Source organism: Canis aureus, chromosome 29, assembly GCF_053574225.1.
Source record: "Canis aureus isolate CA01 chromosome 29, VMU_Caureus_v.1.0, whole genome shotgun sequence".
In the NCBI taxonomy this organism is placed as follows: domain Eukaryota; kingdom Metazoa; phylum Chordata; class Mammalia; order Carnivora; family Canidae; genus Canis; species Canis aureus.
This window is the reverse complement of record NC_135639.1, coordinates 18,894,219-18,921,298: the sequence shown is the minus strand read 5'-3', so window position 1 is coordinate 18,921,298 and position 27,080 is coordinate 18,894,219. Positions and strand designations below refer to the sequence as shown.

The 27,080-nt window shown below is 54.1% G+C and overlaps 1 protein-coding gene across 1 annotated transcript; it reads left to right on the top strand.

Moving 5' to 3' along the window:
* Window positions 1–2,358: 2,358 nt before the first annotated feature.
* Window positions 2,359–5,753, top strand: ADRA2A (adrenoceptor alpha 2A). Its single transcript, XM_077877640.1, has one exon. It carries the CDS (start codon window positions 2,914–2,916, stop codon window positions 4,372–4,374), a length of 1,461 nt encoding a protein of 486 aa, XP_077733766.1. The 5' UTR covers window positions 2,359–2,913; the 3' UTR covers window positions 4,375–5,753.
* Window positions 5,754–27,080: the final 21,327 nt, after the last annotated feature.

Below are 27,080 nucleotides of genomic sequence, written 5' to 3'. Positions count from 1 at the left end.
CATTCATGCTTGAAGTTGGAGGCTCCTGGTTGCTGTGCAAAATGAGTGTAATCACCTTGTCAGCGGAGCCTCATGCAATGTGCCCACTCCCTGCGGTGAGACTCAGAGCTGAGATTTGAGTAGAAGATGGGAAGTGATGGACTCAACAGAGGGAGGAAATTCTGTCTTCCCAGCTTTCTCGAGATCCTCCAGAAAAGGGCTTTGTGGCTCCACAAAATTTGTCCTGAGCCCCTAGCCAGACCTGAGCCTGCACCCTCCCAGGCAGAGAGGTGATCTGCTGAATCTGGAACTTCCAGCTTAGGTGATCTCTAGGTATTTTGGTTTATCACATCCTTAAATCTGTTAATCTCTCCTGTTAATAGTTCCTACCCTCCTGGGCTTACCCGTCAACTGCCTGCTTATTGGAAAAGTGCAGATAGCACAATACAAGCTGCTGCTCTAGCAATTGTTAAGATCTATTGTAGGACATCTAGCATCCCGAGAAAACCCAGCTCTTCTTTCTTGAGAGAGAGAGAGAGAGAGAGAGGAGAGAGAGGGCAGAGACACAGGCAGAGGGAGAAGCAGGCTCCATGCAGGGAGCCCGACGCGGGACTCGACCCCGGGACTCCAGGATCACGCCCTGGGCCAAAGGCAGACGCTCAACCGCTGAGCCACCCGGGCTTCCTAAAACTAGCTCTTCACCTCACTCCATGTCATTCCTGTCAGAAAGAACGTGGGAAACAGTCTCTCCTCTTTTGGCCAGCACCGCCCTCCCTAACTGGAAGATGGGGTGTATGCATGTGAAACGGGGGCGGAGAGGGGGTGGAGTCTGGCCTTCCTGCCTCTACAACGACAAAATGGTCGGTTGGTGGCAGGCTGGAGCGGGGCAATCCTTAGGGCGGGCGCCGGGCCTCCGGGATCTGCGGGCAGGTGGGCCGCGCCTTGTCCAGGAGGGGATGCCAGTCCGGGGCTCTGACGCCTGCGGAGCCCGTCCCGGCGTGACTTGATCAGGCGAACGCCCACTCTGGACACACAAAGTAGATGCTTTGGGAAGATTTCTGCAACGTGACAAAGTGCAACTTAAAAATCTGGGTTCTCCTCTCCTGAGCTCGGGCCCAAAGTCGCCCTGAAATAGGGGACGGCGCCGGAGGCGAAGGGCCGCGGAGGCGGAAGCTCGCCGGGGCGAGGCAGGCGTGACGACGAGCTGCCAGCAGGTGTCAGTGCGCCCTCGCTCTCGCGGCCTGGCCTCCGCCTCCGGGACCCTCCTCCCCGCGGCTTCGCGGGCGCGGCCCAGGCCCCTCGGCGCCCGGCGTCCCGCACACTACCCTGCGGCCCGGCCCTCACGAGGCCTCCGCTCCCCAAAGCCGAGCTCAGGACTCGGGCGGGTCCCGCTGCCCCGGGCGCTGGCCACTCCGCCCCAGGGGTTCGACCCGAACCCGTGCCCGCCTTCCTCACCGGGACCCCGCTCGCCTCGCCGCCTGGAGCCCTCGCGGACCGGGGCAGCCTGGCCCACGACCACGCTGCTTCGGACGCTACTGGTACCGGCGGCGGCTGCTCCCGATTCGGGCGACGGCCGCCCGCTCCCTGCCCTCCGGGACCCGGCTGGATGGGGGCACTCCGCGGCGCCCGCCGCTCTCCGCGGGGCCGGCCCGAGCTGCCCGGCCGTCCCCGGCAGGGGCCGCTCCCGCGCCCGGGGCCGCTCTTCAAACCCCGGGCTCCCGGCCCCCGCCCGCCCCTCCGGAGAGCCCGCCCGGCCGGGGGCGCAGCGCTCCCCAAGGTCCCACGCGGGGCGCGGGCGCTAGCCCCGCGGAGGGGAGGCGCGAGGGGCGGGGGAGGGTCGGCTTCCCACGTGGGGGCTGACGCCGGCTGCTCGGCAACGCCAGCTTGATCCTGGGGCTATAAAACCAGTGCACCGCGAGCGCGGCGGAGCAGCAGCGGCCCCGGCCCCGGCTCCGGCTCGGCTCGGCTCGGCTCCGGCTCGGCTCGGCTCCGGCTCGGCTCCGGCTCCGGCTCGGCTCCGGCGCGGACGCCCAGCAGCCGGCGCGCCGCCCGGCCACTCCAGCGCCTCTGCCCCTCGCCCCGCGCTCCTGCCCGCCTCGCGCTGCCCTCGGGCCCCGGCCTGTCCCGCGGCACTCAGCGCCCCGGGGGACCCCTGCGCCGGCCGCGGCTGCTGCGGGGCCGACCGCCCGCTCGCCCCGGCCCACCGGAGGACGGGGCGTCTTCATGCGGCCCGCACACCGCTCCCCCCGCCGCCGCCGCCGCCCCCGAGCTCCGCGCGCCGAGCCCCAGCCCCGGCGGGGCACGCAACTTTGGAAGTCGGGCGGCGCTCCCGGGGAGGCGGCCGGTCCGCGCCCTGGTCCGCGCCCTGGCCCCCGCCCGGCCCGGCCCGCACCGCCGCGCCTCGGGGCACAGCGAGAGAGTCGGTAGCCGCCTCGGGCATGTGAGAAGACAGCCCTGGGACCCCAGGCCCGCGCCAGCGCCCCTCGGCTGCCCCCGGGGTGGGGCGGCCCCGCGCACGGTAAGCCCTCCCGCTTTCGCTCAGGCTCGGGAGTCGACATCCAGCTAGACCGCAGACTTCCTGTCGTCCCTCCAAGTCGTCAGGCCACCGATGACTCTTGTTCTCCCTTCCTGAAGAATAAATCTCCCTCTCCCCGCCGACCCGACCTCCTCCCGCCCGCCGCTTAGAAATAAAACTTGCGCTGAGCTGGGAAGGGGAGGGCGCCCAGCACGCGCGCCGCCAGCGCAGGCCGGTGCGGTTCGCGGGAGCCGGGCCCATGGGCTGCTAGCGGCCCCCCGGCTCGGCCGGCGTCCCCGCGGCCCCCTCCCCATGTGAGGCGCGGCGGGGCGAGCGGGGCGCGGGAGGAAGAGGAGGACCCAGGGCGCCGGGCCGGAAGGCAGCTGGCGGCAGGCCCGGGCGAGCGGGCGCCCGCGTTCATGTTCCGCCAGGAGCAGCCGCTGGCCGAGGGCAGCTTCGCGCCCATGGGCTCCCTGCAGCCGGACGCGGGCAACGCGAGCTGGAACGGGACCGAGGCGCCGGGCGGCGGCGCGCGGGCCACCCCGTACTCCCTGCAGGTGACGCTGACTCTGGTGTGCCTGGCCGGCCTGCTCATGCTGCTCACGGTGTTCGGCAACGTGCTGGTCATCATCGCCGTGTTCACGAGCCGCGCGCTCAAGGCGCCCCAGAACCTCTTCCTGGTGTCTCTGGCCTCGGCCGACATCCTGGTGGCCACGCTCGTCATCCCGTTCTCTCTGGCCAACGAGGTCATGGGCTACTGGTATTTCGGCAAGGCGTGGTGCGAGATCTACCTGGCGCTCGACGTGCTCTTCTGCACCTCGTCCATCGTGCACCTGTGCGCCATCAGCCTGGACCGCTACTGGTCCATCACGCAGGCCATCGAGTACAACCTGAAGCGCACGCCGCGCCGCATCAAGGCCATCATCGTCACCGTGTGGGTCATCTCGGCCGTCATCTCCTTCCCGCCGCTCATCTCCATCGAGAAGAAGGGCGGCGGCGGCGGCGCGCAGCCGGCCGAGCCGCGCTGCGAGATCAACGACCAGAAGTGGTACGTGATCTCGTCGTGCATCGGCTCCTTCTTCGCGCCCTGCCTCATCATGATCCTGGTCTACGTGCGCATCTACCAGATCGCCAAGCGCCGCACCCGCGTGCCGCCCAGCCGCCGGGGCCCGGACGCGGCCGCCCAGCCGCCGGGGGGCGCCGAGCGCAGGCCCAACGGCCTGGGCCCCGAGCGCCGCGCCGCGGGCCCCGGGGGCGCCGAGGCCGAGCCGCCGCGCCCGCAGCTCAACGGCGCCCCCGGGGAGCCCGCGCCCGCCGGGCCCCGCGACGCCGACGCCGACGCCGACGCGCTGGACCTGGAGGAGAGCTCGTCGTCCGAGCACGCCGAGCGGCCCCCGGGGCCCCGCGGGTCGGAGCGCGGCCCCCGGGCCAAGGGCAAGGCGCGCGCGAGCCAGGTGAAGCCCGGGGACAGCCCGCCGCGGCGCGGGCGGGGGGCGGCGGGGCCCGGGGGCGCGGGCGGGGGCGCGGGGCCCGGGGCGGCGGCGGCGGCGGCGGCGGCGGCGGCGGCGGGGCCCGGGGCGGAGCGCGGCGGCGCGGCCAAGGCGTCGCGCTGGCGCGGGCGGCAGAACCGCGAGAAGCGCTTCACGTTCGTGCTGGCCGTGGTCATCGGCGTGTTCGTGGTGTGCTGGTTCCCCTTCTTCTTCACTTACACGCTCACGGCCGTGGGCTGCTCCGTGCCGCGCACGCTCTTCAAGTTCTTCTTCTGGTTCGGCTACTGCAACAGCTCGCTGAACCCGGTCATCTACACCATCTTCAACCACGACTTCCGCCGGGCCTTCAAGAAGATCCTCTGCCGGGGGGACAGGAAGCGGATCGTGTGAGCGCCGCGGCCCGCGGGGGATCCAGGACGCACGGCCCGTCTATGCAGCCCCGGCGTACCCAGAAACCCGGGTCCCGCCGCCCGCCTCCCCGGGTCCTGGCCCAGACCTGCGCCGCGGCCCGCCGTGGGCCTCTGCTCTCGCCCGGACCACGCAGCGGGAAGAGCTGGCCGGGAGGGCCCTTGGTGACTTGGAGCGGTCTTCCTGGGCTCTGGGGCCTCCTCTAATCAGTGTTGTTTCCTAAAGGTATTTTCACCTCCCCCCGGAGCCCCGCTGTCCATGCAGAAGAGAGCAAGCAAGCCCTGGACCCCGGAGGGTCTGGCTCGCCAAGGATTAAGGGATGGGGGTCACCCAGCCCCTGCTGATTGCTCTCCCCCTTCCCCTAACTCTGTTTTTAAACAAATGCTCAGGGCAGCCCTGCCCATCCTCCCCCACGGCCCACCCCCACTGTAAATAGACACTATTTTTGATAGTACTCGTGAGGGTCCCCAACGTCTGGGCTTTTGATGCTGTTGGAGATGCCCTTGAGGCACACACGTTGTGTTGGGTTCAGGCCAAGCTCCTTTGCAATGCAAGCCCTTTTCTCCTGTCATTACCTCCTTCTGTGTCCTCTTCACCAGCAACTGGTGATGGTCCCCTGGGCCTGGACCTGCTTGGAGATTTCCTGAGGGGGAAAAGATTTCTGTCGATTTTTTCCTGTGCCTAACAGCATAATTGCCTTTTCCTATGTAAATATTACAAGGAGGGATCAAGAGAGAAGCAAATGAACCTTTCTGCCTTGCAGCAGCCCTGTGTATAAAGCCATCATCCTCTGATACACCCTTGGCCCCAGTAACTCACTTTAAAAGTATCTCTTTCCTGGGTCTCTCCCTCTCCCCCCCCCTTTCCCTCTCTCCAGGGCCACTGCTTGAAGAATATGTATGTTTCTATCTTGTATGTTTGTGCACCTGCCCCTCCTTCCCTAAAAATGCTGACTGCAAGAAATCTTTTGGCTGCTGTTTTTAGATGGAGGAGTGGAAATTATGTGGAAGAAGCAAACCTGATGCAATTTGCCCAAGGTAAACAGTTCGAAAAGACAAATGAGCCTGCCAAACTGTACAGTTCCTGCCCCAGGAGCTCTTAGGTATCAAAGTGTTGTCCTTTCCCCCCTGCTGTTCTGGTTGAGGTCGTGTCATTGATGAACTCCCAAAACCGAGGGAGGAGGGCGGAGACTTCGTGTTTACATCCGAGTTTCTACATGTTTTAGACCGAGACTCTTTAAGGCCTGCGCTCTTATTTCACTAAAGACAAACTAATGTCAGCACATGTTGCTAATGACGGTGGATTTTTTTTTTAATAAAAAGTTTACAGATCAAATGTGAAATAAATATGAATTAAATGGTTCTGTCTGTTATCTGAGTTTCCAAAGCTTTAAGACTCTGGGAACATGCGACTTTGTATATATATATATATAGAAAGAGAGAGAGAGAGAGAGAGATTTATTCAATGTATATACATAAATTCAATATATGATTTCAATTAAATTTAAGTTAAAAAACACATTACATTATAAAACACTCACTTTTGAAAGTGTGAACGATGATATGCCTACCATTTACCAAGTGTTTCTTTTTTTTTTTTTTAAAGATTTATTTATTTTAGGCCGTGAGAGAGTGTGGGCAGGCATGTGGTGAGGGGGGGAGGGGCAGAGGGAGAGAAGCGGACTCCCAGAGAGCCCAGCCAGAAGCAGAGCCCTTGCTGACCCCATCACAGGGTTCCAAGTAGAGCCAGAGGAGGGGCTCCACGAGGGGCTCCATCCCAGCTGGAGCTCACGACCCTGAGATCAGGACCGCAGTGGAAACCAAGAGTCTGAAGCTTAACCCACTGAGCCACCTGGGCACCCCTTACCGAGTGTCTCCTGTGTGCTGGACACTACGGTGAGCCCATTATAGACTCTGCTTCATTTAATCTCCCCCCCCCCAAGCCCTATGAGGTCGGTACTATTATTACCTCCTTTGTCAGGTGAAGAAACTTGAATCTCAGAGTGATTTGTTTGAGGTGAACAAGTGGTGGAAAGGCATCATACTCCAGCTTTATGTGGTTCTAGGGTTTGTACTCTGAGCCTCAGAGCCTTGCCAGAGTCACCTTAACACTGCAGAATGCTCCCAGCTGGGAGATCCCTGCATAAAGTGTGGTGTATACACAAAGTGTGGGATATAGCCCAAGTGTGTAGATATACACAAAGTGCTACATCCTGCAAAGTATATGCCCTAAAGTGTGTATATACCTCAAAGTGTGGGTATAATCCAAAGTGTGAAATATACTTCAAAATGTGTATCACGCCTTACAGTGTGATAATATGCAACATGTGGTTTACAGCTCAGAGTGTGGTATATGCACAAAGTGTGGTAGAGACACCTGAATAGAGCCGTGTATTGGCTGGTGGCTTGAATTGTCTCCGGCCAAGGGCATGGGCCCTTCCTGTTGCATTTCTATAGTATCAACTTCCACTCTGCTGTCTAGGAGGGCCTAAGATCCTCACCCTGTGGTTCTGGTCATGTGACTTTGAGGCTGAAAGGGCCCTGAGAGATCCAGGGATCCCACCCCTCATCCTCAAAGAGGGAGTGCCTTGCTCGGGGTCCCAGAGCCCCGGGTGATAGGCCTTTGGGCCCATGCTGCCTCGTTCAGCTGAGGAGCGGCTGACAGATGTGAAGTGGTTCTGCGCTTATGGAAGATCAGATGTAGCCTGATGAGAGAGGGCCACTCACGGAGGAGCAGGGTTTGAGGGCAATCAAGGGACGGGTCATGGTTTGGGGAAGGTGGAATCGTAAGGCCGCTGCCTCTAACATCTGCGTGGACAACTCTGGACGTGCCCCCAGAAGCAGGTCTTCAGCCCTCCCGAGCTGTCTCTGTACCCTCCGGGTGGCACTAACGGTGTCTCTTATCTTCCTTAACTTCTTTGGTGGGGGCGAGGGTGTGCGTGCAGGGCTGGGAGAGCGGCGAGCCCTAAGCAGGGTCTGGGGTTTGTGTGTGTGTGTGTGTGAAGACAATGGTTCTCAGGGGTCTTTGTTAGAGGTAGGAAGTTCCTGCCATCACCCGGTCACCTGAGCCTGCAGAAAGCTGAGTGGGCAGGCCCTTGGGTCCTTGCCCCGGGGGCCTCCTAAGCCACGGCCTTTGGCACCAAGGCTGGCTGCCTGGTGTGGTGCTGGGCCCCACTTCCCACCCCTACTGGGCCTCTCTCTTCCTACTCCAGGGCACCTATTGCCCCAAAGGCAAACATTGCCAGACAATAGGCCACCGTGGCAAGCCCTCAGGAACTAGGCTGTGTGTCCCAGACAAAGGGGTAGATACAAACACTGCTGCTGTTGACTCTGTTCTGCTCTGTCTGCTGGGCAAGTGTTTGCCTTGCCCTCGCCCCCAGGGGCCTTGCTCCTTGAGAAGGGGGGAAAAGTCTGAGCAATGGTGTCACATGGTAAAGGCCTCTGGTGGAGCCCCCAACCCCCATTCCAGTGGCAGAGAAGCCTCAGAGGTGGATGGGGCTGGGGGAGGTGGAGGAGAGAGGGCTGGAGCTCAGACCTGGGGCCCGGGTTTCTGAGTTCCCCGTGGGAGGGCATCGCTGCTTGCTCCTAGCACAGGGCTCGAGCATCAGCCTGAGGAGGTCTGGGTGGGGTGGGGATCTGAGGACGAGAAATGGCCAGCACAGGGATCTGTCTTAGCCTCGAGATCAGGAGATGAGACTTATCCCACAGCTTCCTGTCCACATTCCTCCTAGGCGTGTGGGCCAGGAGAATCTGTCTTTGCAGCTGAGTCTCCTGTTTTATGTCCTTTTGGTGCAGGTACCAAAAGCCCCCGGCTTTCGGGTCTGGAGTGCAAGGCTTTGTTTATTTTCTGCCGTTCCGCAGGCCTGGAGGAGAGGATGGGAAGTGCTTGGGCTTTTCCTCTTGGTGAGTCTATGACCGAATCAGACTTCAAGAGCCAGAAATGCCCGCACCCATCTTCAGCCCCCACGTTGTGCTGTTCAGGGACCCGAGACCCTGACAAGCGTTGGATGGTGTGGCATCCCAGAGTCTGTCCGGAAGACTCCTCCTCCTGGCTCCCCTGCCGATGACAGATAACCAACCTGGATTCGATTTTGCTGTGGGATGGGGAAGTCGCCGATAAGCCCCAGGGTCCCCTCTGTGCCTGCTGTGTGCCAAGCACCATGCCAGGCACTGCGAGGCAGGTCTCTGCCCTCTGAGTATGCGCCCCGCAGGGCCGAGGCCTGGGCCCCGTGGGAGGTAGCTGACATTAGGGCCTGCCCTGTGCTCTGGAAGCCTCGAGGCTGCGTGGGGACGGGCATGTGCTGCGGGAAGCAGCGAGTAGCCGAGCCCCGGGGACAGCGTGGGGAAGGGCAGTGCGTGTGCCTGCCCGCATCTCTCTGTGCCCTGAGCGTGCAGCGAGGGAGAGGTCACCGTGCCTGGGAGCCCAGGGCAGAGGATGCGGGAGGAAGGGTGCGGGGACTAGGGCTGAGGGAGGAGGGGCGGGAAGAGAGCTCTAGCTCATGCCGCGGAGCCCGTGGAAGCGGTGCCAGCTGCTGGCGCTCCCGGCCCGGGTCAGACCTCTGCTGTCATTTCTCCAACCCCATCCCTGGGGGTGGCCCGGTGAGCTCTTGTCTCTGTTTGGGCATACCCGTCAGGAAGCTACCCCCACCCAGGTAGGGTGGCACGATCCAGGTGTCCAGGCCTCTGCCCTGGGCCCTGCCACCCCGCCAGGTGGACCTGGGAGCCTGGGATGCAGGCAGGGGCGTCTGCCTCGGCAGACGGTGTGCCTGGGAGAGAAGCCGGTGTAGTCACCAGGTACAATCACAAACACCAGGGTTTGTTGTGAAAAGAGCATCAATCCCTTTGATTCCCAGAAATCCTAAGGTTTAGAGTTAAATAAAAAAAAAAAAAAAAAAAAAAAAATGGAACAGGGCCTATTGGAAGGAGCCCAGACCTGGGCATTAGGAGGCCTGGGCTCTAGTCCCACCTTTGCCTTTTACTAGCTGAGTGACCTTGGGCGAAGCCCTTTCTGCCCCCCCCCCCCGATTCTTCATTTATAAAATGAAAATGGCTGGTTTAGGTCAGTGTTCTTTAAACATATGTTCCCTGAAGTTTATTTAACTACAAAATCAATATCCATCTCTCTCCCTCTTCCTTTCTTCCTCTCTCACGTGTTTACCATCTATCTCTCTGTCGTCTATCTGTCATCTGTCACTGAAATATTGGGTGAAATGGCCTGTAGCAGGAACCTGCTCTTTAGGACCTCACACAGCCGTGGGAATCTCTGAGAGAAGACAGTATGGCGGGCTGGGTTTCCCAAACTCCCTGGACTGCGGAATTTCCTTTTTCCTTTTTTTTTTTTTTTTGAATTTCATTTTTCATAGAGCAGCTGAGAGAACATTATACTTCTTAGGTAATGTTGGGCTATGAAATCGCGGTGGGCTTTTCTGTTGATCTGTTTTAAGATTCTATGAAATGCTGACTCCTCCCGTCCCCCCTTTAGGTGAGCCTCGCTGGGTAGGGCCAAGCCACGTGTTGTCCTTGGGGACAGCTGGCTGGAAGAATCACAAGCCTTACAGAAACCTGGGGTGGAAGTGAGAGTTTGGGGTGTTTTTCAAATGTGGGCTCTACCTTTGTGTGTGTGTGTATGTGTGAATAAGTGAATACATACATGTGAATGGCTGTGTATGAGAGTGTATGTGAGAGGGTATGTGTGTGCACATGTCTCTTCATGTGTGAACAAGTTCAAGACCTCCTTCACAGGGATATTTTGCTCACCAGCACCTAGGGTGGAAGCATCAGGGGAGGTGAGGGCACACCTGTGATGCTGGGAGGAGAGGTCAATTAAAAGGGAGTGTAGTGTTATGTCACTGATTCTCATTATAGTTAGCACCTCTCCAACTTGTGACTTGGCTCCTCTTCCTCACCCCAGTGCTGGAATCTCCATTCCCCCTCACAGTAGTGGGGTGATGGAGCTGAGCTAGGAGGATGGGATGATGGAATGCGCATATTTTTGAAGAGGCTGACACTGGTTCTGTAGCAGGCGGTGTCTTTCGCAGCGGCTCTGCTTGGAAGAGGAAATTTAAGTGACAACAAAGAGTTCAGGAGGGCTTGGGAGGCCAGGCTGGAGTGGCCTTTAAGGCTCTCTCCAACTGTTCAAGGGCAGGAACTTGGGGCCTCTCTGGAATCTGTCTGAGAAAAGCAAGATGGCACACTGAGAAGGCCAGTGAAGGGCGATTGGAAGGGGACTATGTACAAGGTGCAGGCAAAGTTAAGGGGAACCCACAAGTGGTGGGGAAGCCCCTTGGGAGTGCACAGGATGTGGAGATCACCAGAGAGAGTGAGGGTCAGAGAGCAGTTCCTGGGGACAGCCTTCCAGGGCTTGAAACAGGGTGGACAAAGCCAGGGGCTGTAGCCAGAGGGGCAAATCAGGAATAGCCAGGGCAGGACCCAACACCTGGGAGCAGCCAGGTGCTACCTCTTTGAGGGATGGACGAGAGGGAGGCCAGCTACTTGGTTTGCCTACAGACCAGCTGCTTGGGTCACTGAGCAGCTGTAGAAGAAAAACAGAGACCCTCTTTCCATCCACTCTGTGGATATAAGGGCATGTGTTGGGGTTGTTATGACTATGGCAGAGTGCACATGCGGACACACAGACACACAGACACAGACATATGCAGACACAGACACACACACCATCCTCCCTGCCCGCTGGTGCGTCAGGGGAGAGAGCACCAGGGAACCATGAGGCTGGGTCTTGACCAAGTTCTCTAGGCTATCGTCATGTCTGTGGCTTGGTCTCAGTTTGGCCAAGAGCAAGGCACTGGGCTGCCCAGCAGTGGGGACCCATGAAGCTGGGGCTTGGTGAGGAGGGGTGAGTCCTGGCCCAGGTCAGCGACCCCACCTGTCCCTGGGGTTCACTGGGGATTTTGGGGTTTCTTCCTCAGCACCGGTGAGTACCTCATAGCCTTCCTTCTCAGCAGATACTCATCTTAAAGGTTCTTTTTTAGGACTTGGCCTCAGGAGTTTTAATGAATGATAGATTCATTAATTCGTTAATTCATTCAACAACTCTTTTTTGGAGGTGTCTCCAAACAAGGATCGCTTACCTTGCTCTGTTTGTGCTCATTGCTGGGGATAGAGTGGTGAGCAGGACAGTGAGGGGCTTTGCCCCGCCATGCTTCTCTCAGGGGGAGACAGATACTAAGGGGACACCAGGCAGTGGTAAGCAGGATGAGGGGGGTACAGCAGGTGATGGGGACTCAGGAGGCCTGGCCTGGGCCCAGGCATCAAAGGAGGGTCCTCGAAGTGACAGCTGGATGAGAACCGAGGGATGGGCGGGAAGACGTCTGGCCAAGACCATGGGGGTGAGTGGGAAGCCTCGTCTGTTCAAGCCACTGAACAAAGCCCCCTTTGGCGGGACTGGGTGTGAAGAGCCGAAAGGCAAATGGAGAAGTGAGAGGGGGCAGGGCCCTGGAAAGGCAGCCACCTGGAAAGATTTGTCTTGAGGGCAAAGAGGAGCCGCTGGAGGGCTTTTAGGGAGGGGAGAAGCACCATCAGATTTTTTTCATCTGGCTCCATCATTTTGGCTGAGGCTGGAGGCTGGTGGGGTGGAGTTGGGAGCAGTAACCCAGAGACAACAGTGGCCTGACCAGGGTGCTGACAGGACACTCCGGAAGCCAGGGCTCCTGCCTCCCCCAGGGTCACCCAAAGGCAGTGCTAGTTCCTGTGCAGACACAGGTACCGGGATTTTAGAGGTATACCCTTGCTTGTGAAATACCATGTGCCACTGCCTCCCGTTGTGGTTGACCATTCAGTCATCACCAGGAGAGGTGACTCAGTTGGCCTTGGTGCTACGTAGATCCAACCAGCTGTGAGACCTGGTCTGACACGCTTCCGTTTCTTATCCTCTCCTGTTGTCTATACAATAGGCCAGGGAGGAAGACACGTGGGCTGTGTGCACTGCTGGGCTGCCAGAGTAGGTGGCAATGCCAAGGCGGATGAAGGTTTGCAGGCACTCAGCACCCAGAGATTCCGCTTGGAATCGAGAGATATCTGATAAGCCCCAGTGCTGGGACTCACTGTGCTCACTGCTGTGCCAGGCCCGTCCAGGCCTCTCCAAGGGAAAAGGCTTCTGCTTGCCAGCAGTTTGGGGAACCTGTATCTTGACACACCTGGCTGCCCCAGGAGCTCTCCGCAGCAAGCTCGCTGTTCCTGGGGGGTCTACTTCTATGATTCTCCACTTTGTTTGTTTGCTTGAAACCTAGCCCTTATACTTTCAACATGTGCTTGCTTGGGAGGGATCTGTCCCTTGCAGGAGTTCCCAGGGGGGCGCCACGTCTTAGAGGGAGTGGCTGGTGTTCCCGAGAAGGGCATTTTAAAGGTAAGGCATTGGATTGGGGTTGGAAAGATGGGGTTCCAATTCTAGTTCCATCACATCACATGGCTTTGATTTTAACCTTGAGCAGAGGACGGAGCCCGTTTCCTCACTGTGACTTGGAGATCATGGTTTCTAGCCTTCTGGTGAGTTATCCAGTGCAGGGCTTGGCAAAGGGCAGAGACTCAGTAGTGCCAGGCTTTTCCACTCCAGTTTGAGAGCTGGAGGCTTGTGTCTGCTCTTGAAGCTGCTCTGGTCTGGGCCAGGGTGGGCCAGCCAGTTGGTGGGGAGCGGTGGAGGGAGCCGCATGCCCTTACAGCCAGCCTTTCAGGGTGATTCTTGAAGAGATTTGACCTCTCAGGCTCTTGGCTTTCTCATTTCCAGCCTGATGAAAGACCTTGTGCTCTTCAGTAGAGTGAGGAAGTGGGACTGGATGAATCCTGAGGCCGGTGTAAGATTCACGATGACCACAGTGGTCTCAGGAGAAGCAGCCCCGAAACCAAGGTCTCCCAGCACCCAGGATCATGCTCTTTGGTGCCTTATTCACCGCAGGTGGTTTTACTGGCTCCTGGAAGAACTCCACTCTTGTGTCTGCCTCCATAACCGTTCAAGCTGTTCTACGTGGAGAATGCCACGCAGCTCTTCCCCAGCTGCCTAGCAAAATCACACCCAAACTGTAAAGCCAAGCTACACCACAATACTTTTTAATTTCAATAGAGGAAAGAGCTTGAGGTTTGGCATTTTTCCAGGGCTTAAACCCTGGCTCCGACTCTCTGCCAACTTCCCTCTCTGAAGGTGGCAGGTGCCCAGATGGGGCTGCATGCGAGGGGCTCTGGGCACTGCAGAGAGGGGCTGCTCAGCTCATCCTCTAGTGCTCTGCGGGAGCACTACTCTCCCACAGAGTGGTTTTCACCACTCTTCTTGTTCGAATGGGTTTGGAGCCAGAGACTTCACCAACTCTACTGTGCCCACTGCACAGGAACTTTTGGTCAGAAGAGCTTGAGGTGTAAAGCAAGAGGAGAACATGAGAAACGCAGATATTTTGCCTTTGGAAGGATATCTCCCCTTCCAGCCACTCCTAGCCTGCCTGTTCTCCCAAGCTCTCTGGCACCTGGGAAAGAGGAGCTTGGGTGCTGGGTTAGACAGACATGGGTGGCACTCTAGCTCCATTTCTGGCTGTCTCTGTGACCTTGGACAGGTTGTTTCATCTTCCAGAGTTTCATGTCCCTCTCTGAAAAATGAGTAAGATATTGTCTTTTCCCACAATGTCATGGCTGCATGGCTCATGTCAGATCTACATGTTTATCATGTTTTATCCGTGAAAGTGTGAGTTCCACAAGGGGAAGGACTTTGTTTTCTGCTGAGCCCACAGTGGTATCCAATAAAGCTTTTTCAGAGGAATGAGTGAATGACAATGAGATGGAATGCACCCCACACAGGAGATGGGACCACTGGGAACTGTGCTAAAGCACGGAATGGTGGGCGCAAAGGTGAATGTGTAGTGTCAAGTGTGGAACAGGCACCCACACTATGTGACACTCCCCTCACATGCATGCCCACTGGGTAGGGTGGAGTGGATTACGTTCTTGGGGAACAGAGGGAACAATCTGTTGGGGGAGAGCCTGTCTCCAGCTTAATGAAGTCCTGTCTCCTAAAGGTCCTTAAGCAGAGGTGGATTTAGTAAAAGGGCTTTTTTTTCTGGGCTACAGTTGAATCAACTGAGATATTTGGGTCTTCTGACCTACATGAGCTGTGGTTCTGCTGTTCTTTGGTAGGAGTGCAGGGTGTGCGGACAGACCTGAAGGCTGTAGGGCTTGAGGGTCAAGGAGGGATCCCCAGAGAGAATACCTTTGTGAAAAGCCTTGAGGAATGGAGGTGTGTGTGTGTGTGTGTGTGTGTGTATATGGGATATAGTATATGTGATATATATGGTATACAGTAGATATGCTATATATTCATCTCATACAACAGTGGGATGATTGTGTGGGGATGTGGAAAGGGTTTCAGGTTTAAACCCAGACAGATGGTATATTAATCAGGGTTCCCCAGAGGAACAGAACTAACAGGATGTATATGTGTGCACATTTCTCTCTCTCTCTCTCTCTCTCTCTCCTCTCTCTTTCTATCATTCCTAGCTCTATCTCTCCATATATATGTATGTATGTACATATCTATCATCTATCTATCTATCTATCTATCTATCTATCTATCTATCATCTATCATCTATCTATCATCATCTATCATCTATCATCATCATCTATCCGTCTCTCCATCATCACTATCATTTACCATACAGCTTTATTTTAGAAAATTGGCTCACACAATTGTGGAGGCTGGCAAGTCCAAAATCTGCAGGGTAGGCTAGCAGGCTGGAGGCTCAGAAAGAACTGTAGTTTTAGTCCAAAGCTAGTCTGCTGGCAAGATTCCCTCTTGCTTGTGGAAGGCCAGTCTTCCTTTATTGAAGCCCTCAACTGCCTGGGTGAGGCCCACTACAACTACAGAGAGCTTCCTGCTTTACTCAAAGTCTGCAGATCTAAATGTTAATTCATCTAAAAATGCCTTCACAGAAACACCTTGAATAATATTTGACCAAATACCTGGGGCTTGCCAAATTGACACATAAAATTGACCATCACAGATGGGTTTAAACAGAACTCTTTATCTAGAGGTTTGTACTCAGAACAGTGGAGTTGGTGGCTGTTTGGGGGGTCGGGGTCAGGGGGCAAGAGTTCCTGTTCCAGCTTTCAGCCCATGTACAGAAGGTGGTTTCAGCTCATTAAGACTGGCCCTGACTCAATGGTGAAGGATAAGGAAGGGGTCAGAAGCAATCAGTTCATGCAATTCAGCGCTTTACCCTCACATTCATGGCGATCCCCTGTGAGTGCAACAACACATCCCACCCTTTATTTTGCTCTCTGGGTGACTCAACTGCTCTATGCCACTCCTTGTGGAGACTGCGAGGGGAAAGCCTCACAGTCAGGGACATGCTGGATGTGCCTTAGTAGCACCTCTGGGTTCTCTATTATGTGGCCTGGACCTGGCAGGGTCTGGGCCTTCTTACCCCTCTCACTGGTTTTCCCGCAGCCCTGGGATCTACTTGCTGTTCATGCTTTCAGTCCTGAACCCTTCACTGCAACTCACATGCCCCAACACTGTCACATCTTACTCTCAGCTGTCCTGGTGACCAATGTGGTCACTTGTTTTCTCATTTTTTTATTTGTTTTGTTTTGGGTTTGGCACATGCTGTTCTCTTCTGAGCCTTGGATCTTCTCGATGGTGATAGTATTTGCTTAGTATTGGTGCTGCCTGCTTTCTGTCCCAGCAACAAGGGGGAATGTCTTGGACATGCCTCTCTGAGCCAGTCCCTAGGGCTCTACTGGGAAGGTGGCAGGGATGACTCATACTCTCCTGATCATAGCTTTGCAGATAAGGCCTACACAGCTCTCATGGGGGAAGGACAGTGGGAGCAAAGTGGAGGGAAGCAGTAGTTACCGGGTGCTCTCTGCTAGGTGTCACCTCTAAGTTCTTCACAGGCTTGGACACTTTATCTGAACTTCTTCATATCCCTGGCTTTCCCAAAACATTCCCAGGAATCTCCCTGCCCTGGGACAGAGAGAACAGAGGTGATGGTTTCTGTCTGTAGCTTATCAAGGTCATGTGTATGATGACATCCACCTGTGAAAATTGATCCATTTGTCATAAGTCCTGTGGTGAATATTTGTGGTTTGCCTTCCTAGACCCTATTTCCTCCTCCATCTCCTCCCACTCTAGTCTGTTTGGACACTTCCCTCTTATGGCTCCCAGTCTATGGTTGGGATGGGCTCCAAGGTAGTCACCTGAGCTAAGACCAACCTGTAGGTCACAGTGTATGTCCACCCCCTCTCCCCAGCCACCACAGTGACCAGGTCATTGTCTTAGTCCATTCAGTCCCCTGTTATGCAGACTATGATCCCACACACTGGGTGGCTAATAGACAACAGAGATTTATTTCTCATAGTTCTTGGGACTGAAAAGTCCAAGATCAAGGTGCCAGCATAATTGGGTGAGGCACTTCTTCCATGTTGAAGGTTTTATTTTATCCTTGTGTAGCAGATGGAGTAAGGAACTCTCTGGGGGTCTCTTTTGTAAGAACACTAATCCCATTCAGAGGGCTCCACCCTCATGACCTAAACACCTCCCACAAGTCCCACCTCCTGATAACAATCACATTGAAATGTTATGATTTCAACCTACAAATTTTGCGAGGGTACATAAACATGCATACCAGAGCAGTCATGTCCCATCCCTGAGTCAGTTAGAACCAATGAGGTGCCAGGAGACTTTGCTGGAACTGTTGGGAGAGAGGCAGGTGTATGTTTTGACTGGTCCTGCTGAGTCCATCTACCACCTGGGGTGACACTGGTAGATAGCAGGGGTCTGAGAGAGATGGAGTCTTGATGTCATCAACTCAGCCCTTAATTCAGATATGTGTAAAATAAGAACTACCTTGAGACTTTAAAAAATAAATTTCATGAGCTAATACACTCCTTTCCTTTTATTTAAGGCAGTTTCAGTTGGGTTTTCTGTCACTTACCAAGAAAATCCTAACAAGTATAGCCCTATGGGCTTGGGGTCAAAATCAACTCATCAATATTCTTAAAGGTTCCATGACTTTGCAGTGAGTTTAGTTATTTTACTTCTTTAGTAGGTGCCACTTGGTCCTAGTGTTATGATGAGTTCTCTAAGTCAAACTGTGTTGACACTGCTCTTGATTTTCTTTTCTTCTTTCTTTCTTTCTTTCTTTCTTTCTTTCTTTCTTTCTTTCTTTCTTTCTTTTTCTTTCCTTTTTAAAAAGTTCTTATTTATTTATTCATGAGAGACACAGAGAGAGACAGAGACACAGGCAGAGAGAGCCCAGTGTGGAGCTCGATCCTAGGATCCCTGGATCATGCCCTGAGCCAAAGGCAGATGCTCAACCAGGCTCTTGGTTTTCAACGGCCTTGAATAGTTCTTTGAACTTGTCTGGAGGCCATCACTCTGAAGGCAGAAACCCATAACCTATGTGCTATGGGAGCCTACGGACCATGTAAACAGGGTTAGTTGGTACAACTGCTTAGGTGAGTTGGGAGGAGCTGTTGGTCATCCATCTGTTTTTGGAATTCTTCTAAGCTGTGGGTAGGAGGTGGGAGATTCTTGGTCATCTGGACTTCCAGCTCCAGTGTTGAGTTTACCTTTCATGTGTTTCTAAAGAGGACAGAACAGTTGTTCTCACAGCAGTTTCCTGGCTGAGCAAATAGCCCAACACAGTCATCATTACTAAAAGCAATGGAGTTCATGGCCCAAATCCTGACTGTCCCCAAACAGGAGCTGTTGTCACCTAATGATTTATTTCATGGCCAAACCTTCCAGGAACTGGGTTTAGAGGTTGTTGAAATGTGTACGTACTTTTGTGTGTGTGTGTTGAGTTTTTGAGATATCGTTCTTTGATCTAGTTGGCAAAATGAAGCCCTGTGAGCAAAGAGCATGGGCCATTTGGGCTTCCAGCTTTCTGCACTTACATTCTGCCTCTTTACACCTTCATATAGATATGAGCCTTTGAAACTGTACAATAGTGATTGGGCATGAATCTTATAAATGTCAGCAGTGACTGTAAATCAGCTGTGTATAATGTGAGTCCAGGGAAAAATGAAAGAGCACTGTGGTCAAGAGTACGTACTCTGGGGTCTGCAGACCTGTGTTCCTTATAAGTTATGTGATGCCAGAAAAAGAAATGTCTGAAGTTCACATTTGTCTTGTCTTTCCAAGACAAGCTGGGGTGTCACCAACTCTACAAATTTCTCTTCCTCTATGTTTTGTTCCCCCTTCTTAATGATCTTTCTAGACTGCTTATTCCACCACTTAGGGAGATGAATCCTGGATCTTTCTATCTTGCCATATTATTTGACTTTTTTTGGTGGTGGTGATGGGTTTATGTAGGCTTTTCCTTCCCCTCTAACTAACCTGAAACTGCTGGATGGGTCAAGACTATGTCTTGTTTCTCTACAAACCAACTCACCTACCCCCACCTGGTGTCTGTCACTGTGCCCTGCATATAGAGGGTGCCTGGTTGGCTTTGTCGGCCTTAGGATCTTTGCTGCCATGGGGATAAGAAATGCCAGTGGGTGTGAGGAAAGAGCCTGAGGGCAGAAGTTTGATGTGGGAGGGAGACAGGTGGGTGGCCAGAAGATGGAGGAAGCCGTCAATGAGAGAAAGAAGCTAACTCTTCCTCTATTGTCTAGTCTGTGTTCATGAGCCCCATTGGCTACACTGAGCCCCCAGTAAAGTGAGCCTGGATCTATAGCTTGAAGTGAAGCTGGGAACATGGAAGCAAAAGTGACCACAGCCACGTAAGGTGAATTGACCTGCTGGATCTGGTGCCCTTCCCCTGGGCCAGCCCTGTTAGGTGGTCTGTTTTCTGAGCCATGACATATGAATGACATGGAAGAGCTAGTGGCCAAAGAGCAATAGGCAAAGGGCTTGCCCTTGCCCTTCTTAGGCTGAGTGTGCAAGGCATCTGGAACTGGTTCTCTGCCCTCTACCGTCTGCAGCCTTATCCCAAAGAGCTCGTGGACACAGAGATCTTGAAGATCCCAGGCCTGTTTCAAAGCAGCTGCCTTGAAATAGGACTTCATCCCTATCACCCCAGCCCCAGTATGGCCAGTAATAGCCCCTTTCTGGGAGCCATCCTTCACCCTTAGGCCTTGCACATTGGTACTGTGCTCAGTTGACTAGGGAAGAACAAGAGGAATAGCCTTGCCCTCCTCCACCCCGAGATGGCCTGGGGGGTTCTCTTAGATGCTGGGTCCTATGTGTATGTGTGTATATGGGCATGTCTGTGTAGGTTGTGTAGAGAGAAACGGAGAGAGCAAGAGAGGCCGATTTAAGGTGAAATAGGAACAGGGACCAGAGATAGGTGGAAAGTCATAGAGAGAACAGCCTCTCTCTCTGCAGCCCCAGTCTCACCCCTGTGGATGGTGGCTGTCTTGGCACTAGATGGCTGGGGCAGGAGCAAAGTACAGAGAGCCCAGGCACTTGCACGACTCCTCACTTCCAGTAGTGAGAAGTGTGCTTCAGGGAGGGAAACCCATCCATGACAGCTCTTCCTGGCTTACCCAGCATGTGGCCTTCACCAGGGAGCTGGGCTTTGGCTTCTGAGCTGCATCCTTAGGGCCATGCAGATGCTCTGGTGTCCACCTGTATTATCTCTAGGACTTGGGCACATCATCTCCCTTTTCACTGTCTCAACCTCCTCATCTGGAAAACAGAGATCCTACCACCACCCCCACGGGTGAGTCTGACACACCCACTAGTGGGGCAACTTTGTGAACTGTAATGTTCCTGCCATAGTGATGAAGGTCTGGCAGACAATAGAGTACTGGAGCCCCCACGCTGCAGGGCTGTGGGTCTGCAGAGGAACAGGAGAACAGAGAAGACTGCTCCAAGGAAGACAGTGTGGTCGCCATGAGAAACCAGGAGTTCAGCAGGACTTTGGGCCAGTGAGTGTAAGTGGCTGGAGTGGATGGAGAAACAGGCAGAGGGACCGTGTTCCGTGTTGCCTCTGTTTATCCAGCCACTCATCCCCTTCTCGGAGCTGATTCCTTTCCATATTGCAGTAGGATCATGGGGGCCCTCGGACCTTCAAGTGTGAAATTTTTATGACAGTGGTGCTGGGGGAGTCAGGAAGAAAAGCAGCCCTTTAGCATTGTCTGAGTCTCGGCCTCCCCTAAAAATACAGCTAATGTGTATTAGCTAAATGTGATGCAGCTAATGAGAAAGCACAACAGGCCTGGCTCGGCATGACCTAATATAGCCTGGCATTCAAGCCCGAATCAGGACGTAAATGGGGACTGGTAATTGAAAACACAAGATGTCTCTCCAATGGGATGGCAGAGAGCCTGCTGTGATCTCTATGGCAGGGCATGCAATGGGGTTCTGAGCAGAACTCCCTGGAGGCTCTCCTGGATTTACTAGTGTGGACGGGGTGGGGCCCAGCTGAGAGCACCCGTCTGCGGTCTCTTGCCTACTTTTTGGCTAGCGGGTCAGCATTGGGTTGACCTGCCCAATTAGCTCTTGTGGGGAGGAGTGATGGGCTCAGTGCCACCAGGGTCATAAATTCCACCACCCCAACCCTTTGGAGAGCAGCACAGAGCAGCCCCAGAACCCCCCACTCCAGCCCTGTAGGCACCCCAACTAGCCTGGTTTTTGCCCTGCATTGAATCTCTGAGAAATCCTGGCCCAGCCCTCAGACAATGGGCCTCCTCAGACAGTGAATCGAGGCCAACCTCTGGTGTAGAAACATCATGGCAGCAGCACCAAAGGCTCGTTCGTCCTCTTCCTCCTCTTTCAGCATAGACGTGGCCCCATGGGTCAGCTGGGAAGCCAGAGGGCTCAGTGCTGCTCTGTGCTAACTTGTGATTCAGGTTTAGGGAAGCAGTGGGGTCTGAGCATGGCAGGGGAGAAGCAAGGCTTTGAGGGACCAACTCATGCCTCTTTGCCTAAGACTTCCCTGAAAGTCCTAAATCTCAGGAAACCTCTCAGTTCTCTGAAAAACCAGGATGGTTGGTGAACCAACTATCTCAACCCCCTCCCTCCACAAACCTACTCATCACAGGAGCCCAGGAGGTCCTCTGGACTGATGTCCTAAGCGAGTCACCCAAGGTCACAGGTCCTAAGGCTGCCAGCCAGCAGAGCAAGGACTTGAATCCAGGGCCTCTGACTATAAGGTCAGGGCTCCTTGCTCCCTGCTTGCTTTTCTCAGGTCACTTGTGAGCTCTCTCCAATGATCTTGGCCAAATCCTTTCTCCAGGGTGGAGGTTGGGGTGAAACAGCAGAAAGAGGAAACAGGGACAGAGAAGGGAGTTGGCCTCCCTAGGTGGTTAAAGGCTCAGGGAGATGGGCCTCAGAGAGGGGAAGGACCCAATCTCGGCCCTTAAATGTTTCTCATGCTGGTTAGAAAAATGCAGGGGGCTTGCCTGTGGGTGCTCAGCTGAGGGGCCACCCTCTGCCACCTCCACACGCACTTACCAGGAAACAAGAGAGAAAGTGTGTGGCTCACTGAGACTGCATCACTCTCGCTTCCCTTAAATAATTTATTCGTTCAACAAATATTTATTGAGTACCTGTTCTTAAACATGCCATTCACTCCGTCTGGAACACACTCTTGCCCTCCCTCCTTTATCTCTGCCCCACCACCACATCCTAACTCCATCCATTCCTCAACCCTCAGCTCAGCAGGTAACATTTATCCAGCACTTAGGAGCATGTTGCACTACATAGCTCCTGTGATCCCCATGGAAATTGCATGAAGCTGTTGTACCCATTTCACAGATGAGGAAGCTGAGAATTTAACTGATTTCCCTAAGGACACATGGATCTTAACTGCTGGCCTGGGGTAGAGGCTGGTTTGTGCTTTCCATGGAAGAAAGTCTTTCCAGATCCCCACCTCCCTGCCCCCAGAGCCTTGGTGGCAATTCCCTATTAGAATGCTCACCAGAGGAAAGGTGTGACACCTAGTGGCCTTGTCTCTTTCTCCTCTGGGGCGGTTCCCGGACGGCTCAGATCCTTCTTGCTTTATCTCAAGTCTAGGCAGTTAAGAGGAGCCTAGTAAATACCTGTTGAGTGAATAAATGATTTTATTGGTGATGGGTGAATGAATGATTTCCTTCCGTGGCTGAGGGAGCTTTGAGACTAGGTCCTCAGTGAAGGCTTCGGCTTTGTCACTGTGGGGCACTGCATGCAGGCGGTGGTGGGCCAGGGGGGCTCTTGATGTCCTAGGATAAACCTCACCCTCCTTTTTGGAGTGATGAGATAACTATGAGATTAGGAACAAACTGATTTTTAAATACTAACACAAACTGGGACTTTATTTTTGGTAGCATGAGATTTTTTTTTTTAATTAAAGATTTTATTTATTTTTTGAGAGAGAGAGAGAGAGAACGAGCAGGCACAGAGGGAGAAGCAGACTCCCCACTGAACAGGGAGCCTGATGTGGGACTTGATCCTAGGACTCTGGGGTCATGACCCAAGCCGAGGGCAGACGCCCAACCAACTGAGCTACCCAGGCGCCCCACAATGAGATATTTTCATGAATTCTTAGGATAAAGCCGAGATTTGGAGGAAATTTCATGCTTGGGGTAGCCTCTGTAGGCAAGTTGTAGATCTGAGTCCCTCCCCACAATGTAATTTTTCCTCTGCTGTTGGGGGTGCTTTGGCCAGAAACTCTGGGAAATGCAGCTCAGAGGAGTGCCTGGAACCAGGGCATGGGGGTCTGGACTCCATGTGGGGGCAAGGGCAGCCTTCTGGGCAGGAGGTCTGCTGGGAGCAGAGGGAGGCCTGATGTTCAAGCAGGCTGCAGCTCTCCGCTCCCAGGGCCTGGGGAGCAGACGGTCCCATCAATGGCTTTGCGTGCGCCAATAGCTGTCGAAATAAACGCTTCCCAGTCATATCCTGAAGGGCCACTGCAGCCTCTTGGAAAACCTCACACTATTTTTAGTCCCTTTAGCTCAAGAAAATGCCATCTCTTTTCCTCCCCACAAGCCAATTCATTGTTGATTTTGCCCGGGTCTTAAAACCCCGTTCTCCTTTTTAGCTCAGCAAGACCAATCAGCAGTCGGGTGGAGTTCCTCTGTCCATGTCTATTTTCATATCTCGTGTTCCTTGTTCACATGGGAAAAATCCAGCCAACTCCCCACTTTGGGGCCCTGTGCAACCTGGCTTCGTGAGTGGGCATGTGATTGCTCTGAGTCACGCCGGGCCAGACATGAGTGGAGGGGCGTCAGGACTTAGGGTTCAAGGAGCCTGAAGTTGGCATGACCTGGGCCCAACACGGAGCTTGTTTATGTCATAAGGCCTTTCCAAGGAAAAGAGGAGGAATCACTGCCTTCCAGGCTGTGATGAGCAGAAGGGTGCCTTTCTTCCTCAGAATTCCCTCTCGTTCAACAAGAACTTGACGAGATGCTCGGCAGTCATAGTCCCTTGCAGTTTATGATGCCTTTTTTTTTTTTTTTTGCCCTGTTTATATGTCTATTACTGTAACAGAGAAATGAACAGAATGCTGTGGGGAAAACAGATGATCTGAGGGGCAGATCCCATCTGGGGATCAGGGAAGACCTGACAGAGGAAGGGACCTGTTAGCTGGGTCGTAAAGGACAACAAGGAAGGGAGAGACATCCGGGCAAAGGGAGCAGCCCGTGCAGAGGCAAGGAGGCATTTAAAAGAACACGTGCTGGTGACACCAGGGAGAAAAGTTGGGTCCAGAACTGGAAGGGCCACGTGTGTTGCTGCAGGCAGTGGGGAGCTCTTGCTGTCTATTTTGTAGGAAGTTCACAGTGGAAGCTGAGCGGAGGCTACACCATTCTGTTCCTTGGACTCCCCTATGAGACAACTGACTTTTTAATATTTTATTCTTAAGGTCTTATGCCTACAGATTGGCCCAGTAGGGCTGAGGAAATTTAATTTAATGTCTAAATAGGGGATAGCACAGGTGCCACCACTCCTCCGTCCCTTGTCCCTGATAGGCATTACTGATCAATCATAACACTATTATGACCAGACCCCTGCTGGGTCTGGTCTTGGCCACAGATTTCTTCCCAAGGCAGAGCTCCAGGTAGCCACCACCATTTAGCTGAGGTGACACATGAAATGAGGCATGTTTGGCATTCTTGTCCAGGAAAATAAAACTGAACATTGACATCAGTTGGTTAAAACAGGCAGCACCAGGTAGGAAAGCTTAACGTAAAAGTTCCCAAGGAGTAAGTACTCAGAATAAATCCAAGATATTATTGGTGGAGAAGAATCAAGTTCACAACCTTGAGAAAGTACTTTTAGAATAAAGTACTTTGGGATTAATTTTCCTACAAAGCTACAGAATCACACAGTAATCATCATGCACCTGTCACTCTCTCTACCACACACTTGGAAATTATAAGCAATTTTCAAGTCCTTGCCATCACAGGTCTTGCCTTCCAATTTCCGCTTTCGCCCGCAGAATGAGAAGGGTGTTGCAGAGTCTGATGTAAACAAGAACTCATCTAGTTGGGGTTCCCAGGGGTGCAGGGGGCAGGGTAGGCAGATTCCTTATCTGGCCCAAGAAGGTCACTCCTCCCCTGGCTGGGAAAGAGTTGAGAATACATCTGAGCTCTACCCCCCTTCCCTTTCCCACTGGAGAGTTCCAGAATGCCAGTAGGGCTTATATCCTGAGGAAGATTTGGGTCTTGTGCTCCAGCTGCCAGTTGGCTTCCTTGTGGCTTTTGGCAAGCAGATAGGACATGGACATACCACGCTGGCCTTGTGATCCTCCCTTCTCTGTGCTTGATCCTTGCCCAGGGCCTGCCTTTCCTTCTCCCGCTTCCCCACCCCACCCTGGGCAGGGGATGGAAAGATACCGGTCCTGGGGTTTCAAACCCCCAAACCCCAAATTAGAACGGCCTGCAAAGTGCTGTGAGAAGAGGTCCCACCCCCTTTCCTTGCTGGGCAATGCAAAAAACCACATATTTGCTTCTCTTTCACCTGGATGTACAAAGCCCCACTGGGGTCCTAACAGGCTGAGAACCCATCACCTGGCTGGGCTCAGGACCTGTGCTAGTTCCCTTACCCAGGGAGGGATGGACTATTGCAAACCCCACCGGGACCCCTCAGGCAGGGTCATGCCACAGAATAGAAAGTTCATCTGTCATCACCGTTATAGCTGTGGGACACCCATGGGAAGCTCTTTCCAGACCAGGGCAGGGTCTCTGGCCACCTTGAGACTTAGTCCTGAGCCTAAACCTCAGTTTCTTTCTCTGTAGAAATGTGGGGTTTAACAACTGACTTTGCAGGCTTATCGCAAGGCTTGAAGACCATATGCAACGTGAGTCAACTTATAGGGTGCCTGGCACCTGGCACGTGTGCTGGCTGTCATCCAGGCCAGTTCACTGACTCCAGGGAGTGTCCAGGTAGCAGGGGCAGCACACCCAGCTGGATGGTCCTCATAGCCCATGAGAGGACCAGGTGCTTTGAGTCCTCATTCATTTTTACCAGTGGCAGGAAGGTGGCTGTTCCGGCAAGAGGTAGAGTGGGAGCTTTTGCACGTGGAGGAGCCAGGCCAGGCCAACCCTTCAGCCCATGCTCACCTCTCAGGCCTATGAAACCATAAGCAGATCCTGGGAAGAAATTGGTTCAGCTATCTCCAGCCCTTGTCTCTGGGTCGGCGGCCTTCATGACACACACTCACTTGCCCACTTCCCTGGGCCACCTGAATTCCTGACGGGGTCTGTTTTCCTCTCCGTGTGGCCAGGTCAGGACCAGCAGTTCCTGCAACAACTGCCTGATACAAGCTGGGGCTGGACACTCTCGGTGAATGACAACAAAGCAGGAAAATTGCACCCCTGGCACCTCTCCACTTTCCTCTTTCAGTTTTCCTGCTCCTGGCCAGACTCCAGATGGAGACTCCTGCACCCCCAGGACAGGAGCTTCCGGGTTTCCATGGAGGGCTCTCCGGAGGGCCCAGAGCAGCAGCCTCTTGGGTCCTGAGGCCTCTGCTGCTCTGGCAGGTACCAAGCAGAGCTGGCCAAAGGATGTGGTTGCCCAGGCTGGCAAGTATTTAGGTACCCCTTAAAAATGAATTCCTCCAGGGTGCCGAGGAGATTAAGGAGAACCCAAATGGTGGGCGCCAGCCTCTCCTCACCAGCCCTGAACCATTCAGCTCTGGCCCTACATGCATCCAGCAAGCTGAAAGCTCATCAGAGTGTTGTCTCCCTCCTGTGAAGGGACCATCTTATGTTTTCAACATCTACCAGTGAGAACATTCTCTAGCCCAACGAGCTTGTCCAAAAAAATTCTTCCAACATCACTGGACTTTCCCTGAAAGCAACTCTGTTAAATATGTCTCATCATATTAAATTTCCATTGGGGTTTATGTGTCCCCTCTTACAGATGAGGCTCCTGGCAGCTGCCCAGCTGGCCACGTGCTAATAGTGCCAAGGATCCGAGATAATTCCTTTCTTAGAAACCCTAAGTGATTGCCCAGACAACATGAGGGCAGCTCCAGCCCATTGCAGCTGTTTTTCCTCATTGCCCTTCACTGCTGAAGGGACAAAGGATCATTTCTTGGCCCATCCAGAACAAAACAGAGATATCAAAGCAGGCACGCATCTGTCTGTGCCATGACTACTTAAAGAACCTCACACCTCGCTTCCTCGGCAGCGTGTTGAAAGATAGAAAAGATGGGGCCTCTACAGTGAGGAGGGGGGGATTGTTGGGCAGGACATATAGAAAGATGGCATGTTAGCAGTGAGAAATAATAACATAATATAACCAATAGTTGCCATTCACTGAG

Coding starts and splice junctions, on each gene's coding strand:
- ADRA2A (XM_077877640.1), top strand. CDS start 2,914: ATGTTCCGCCAGGAGCAGCCGCTGGCCGAGGGCAGCTTCGCGCCCATG.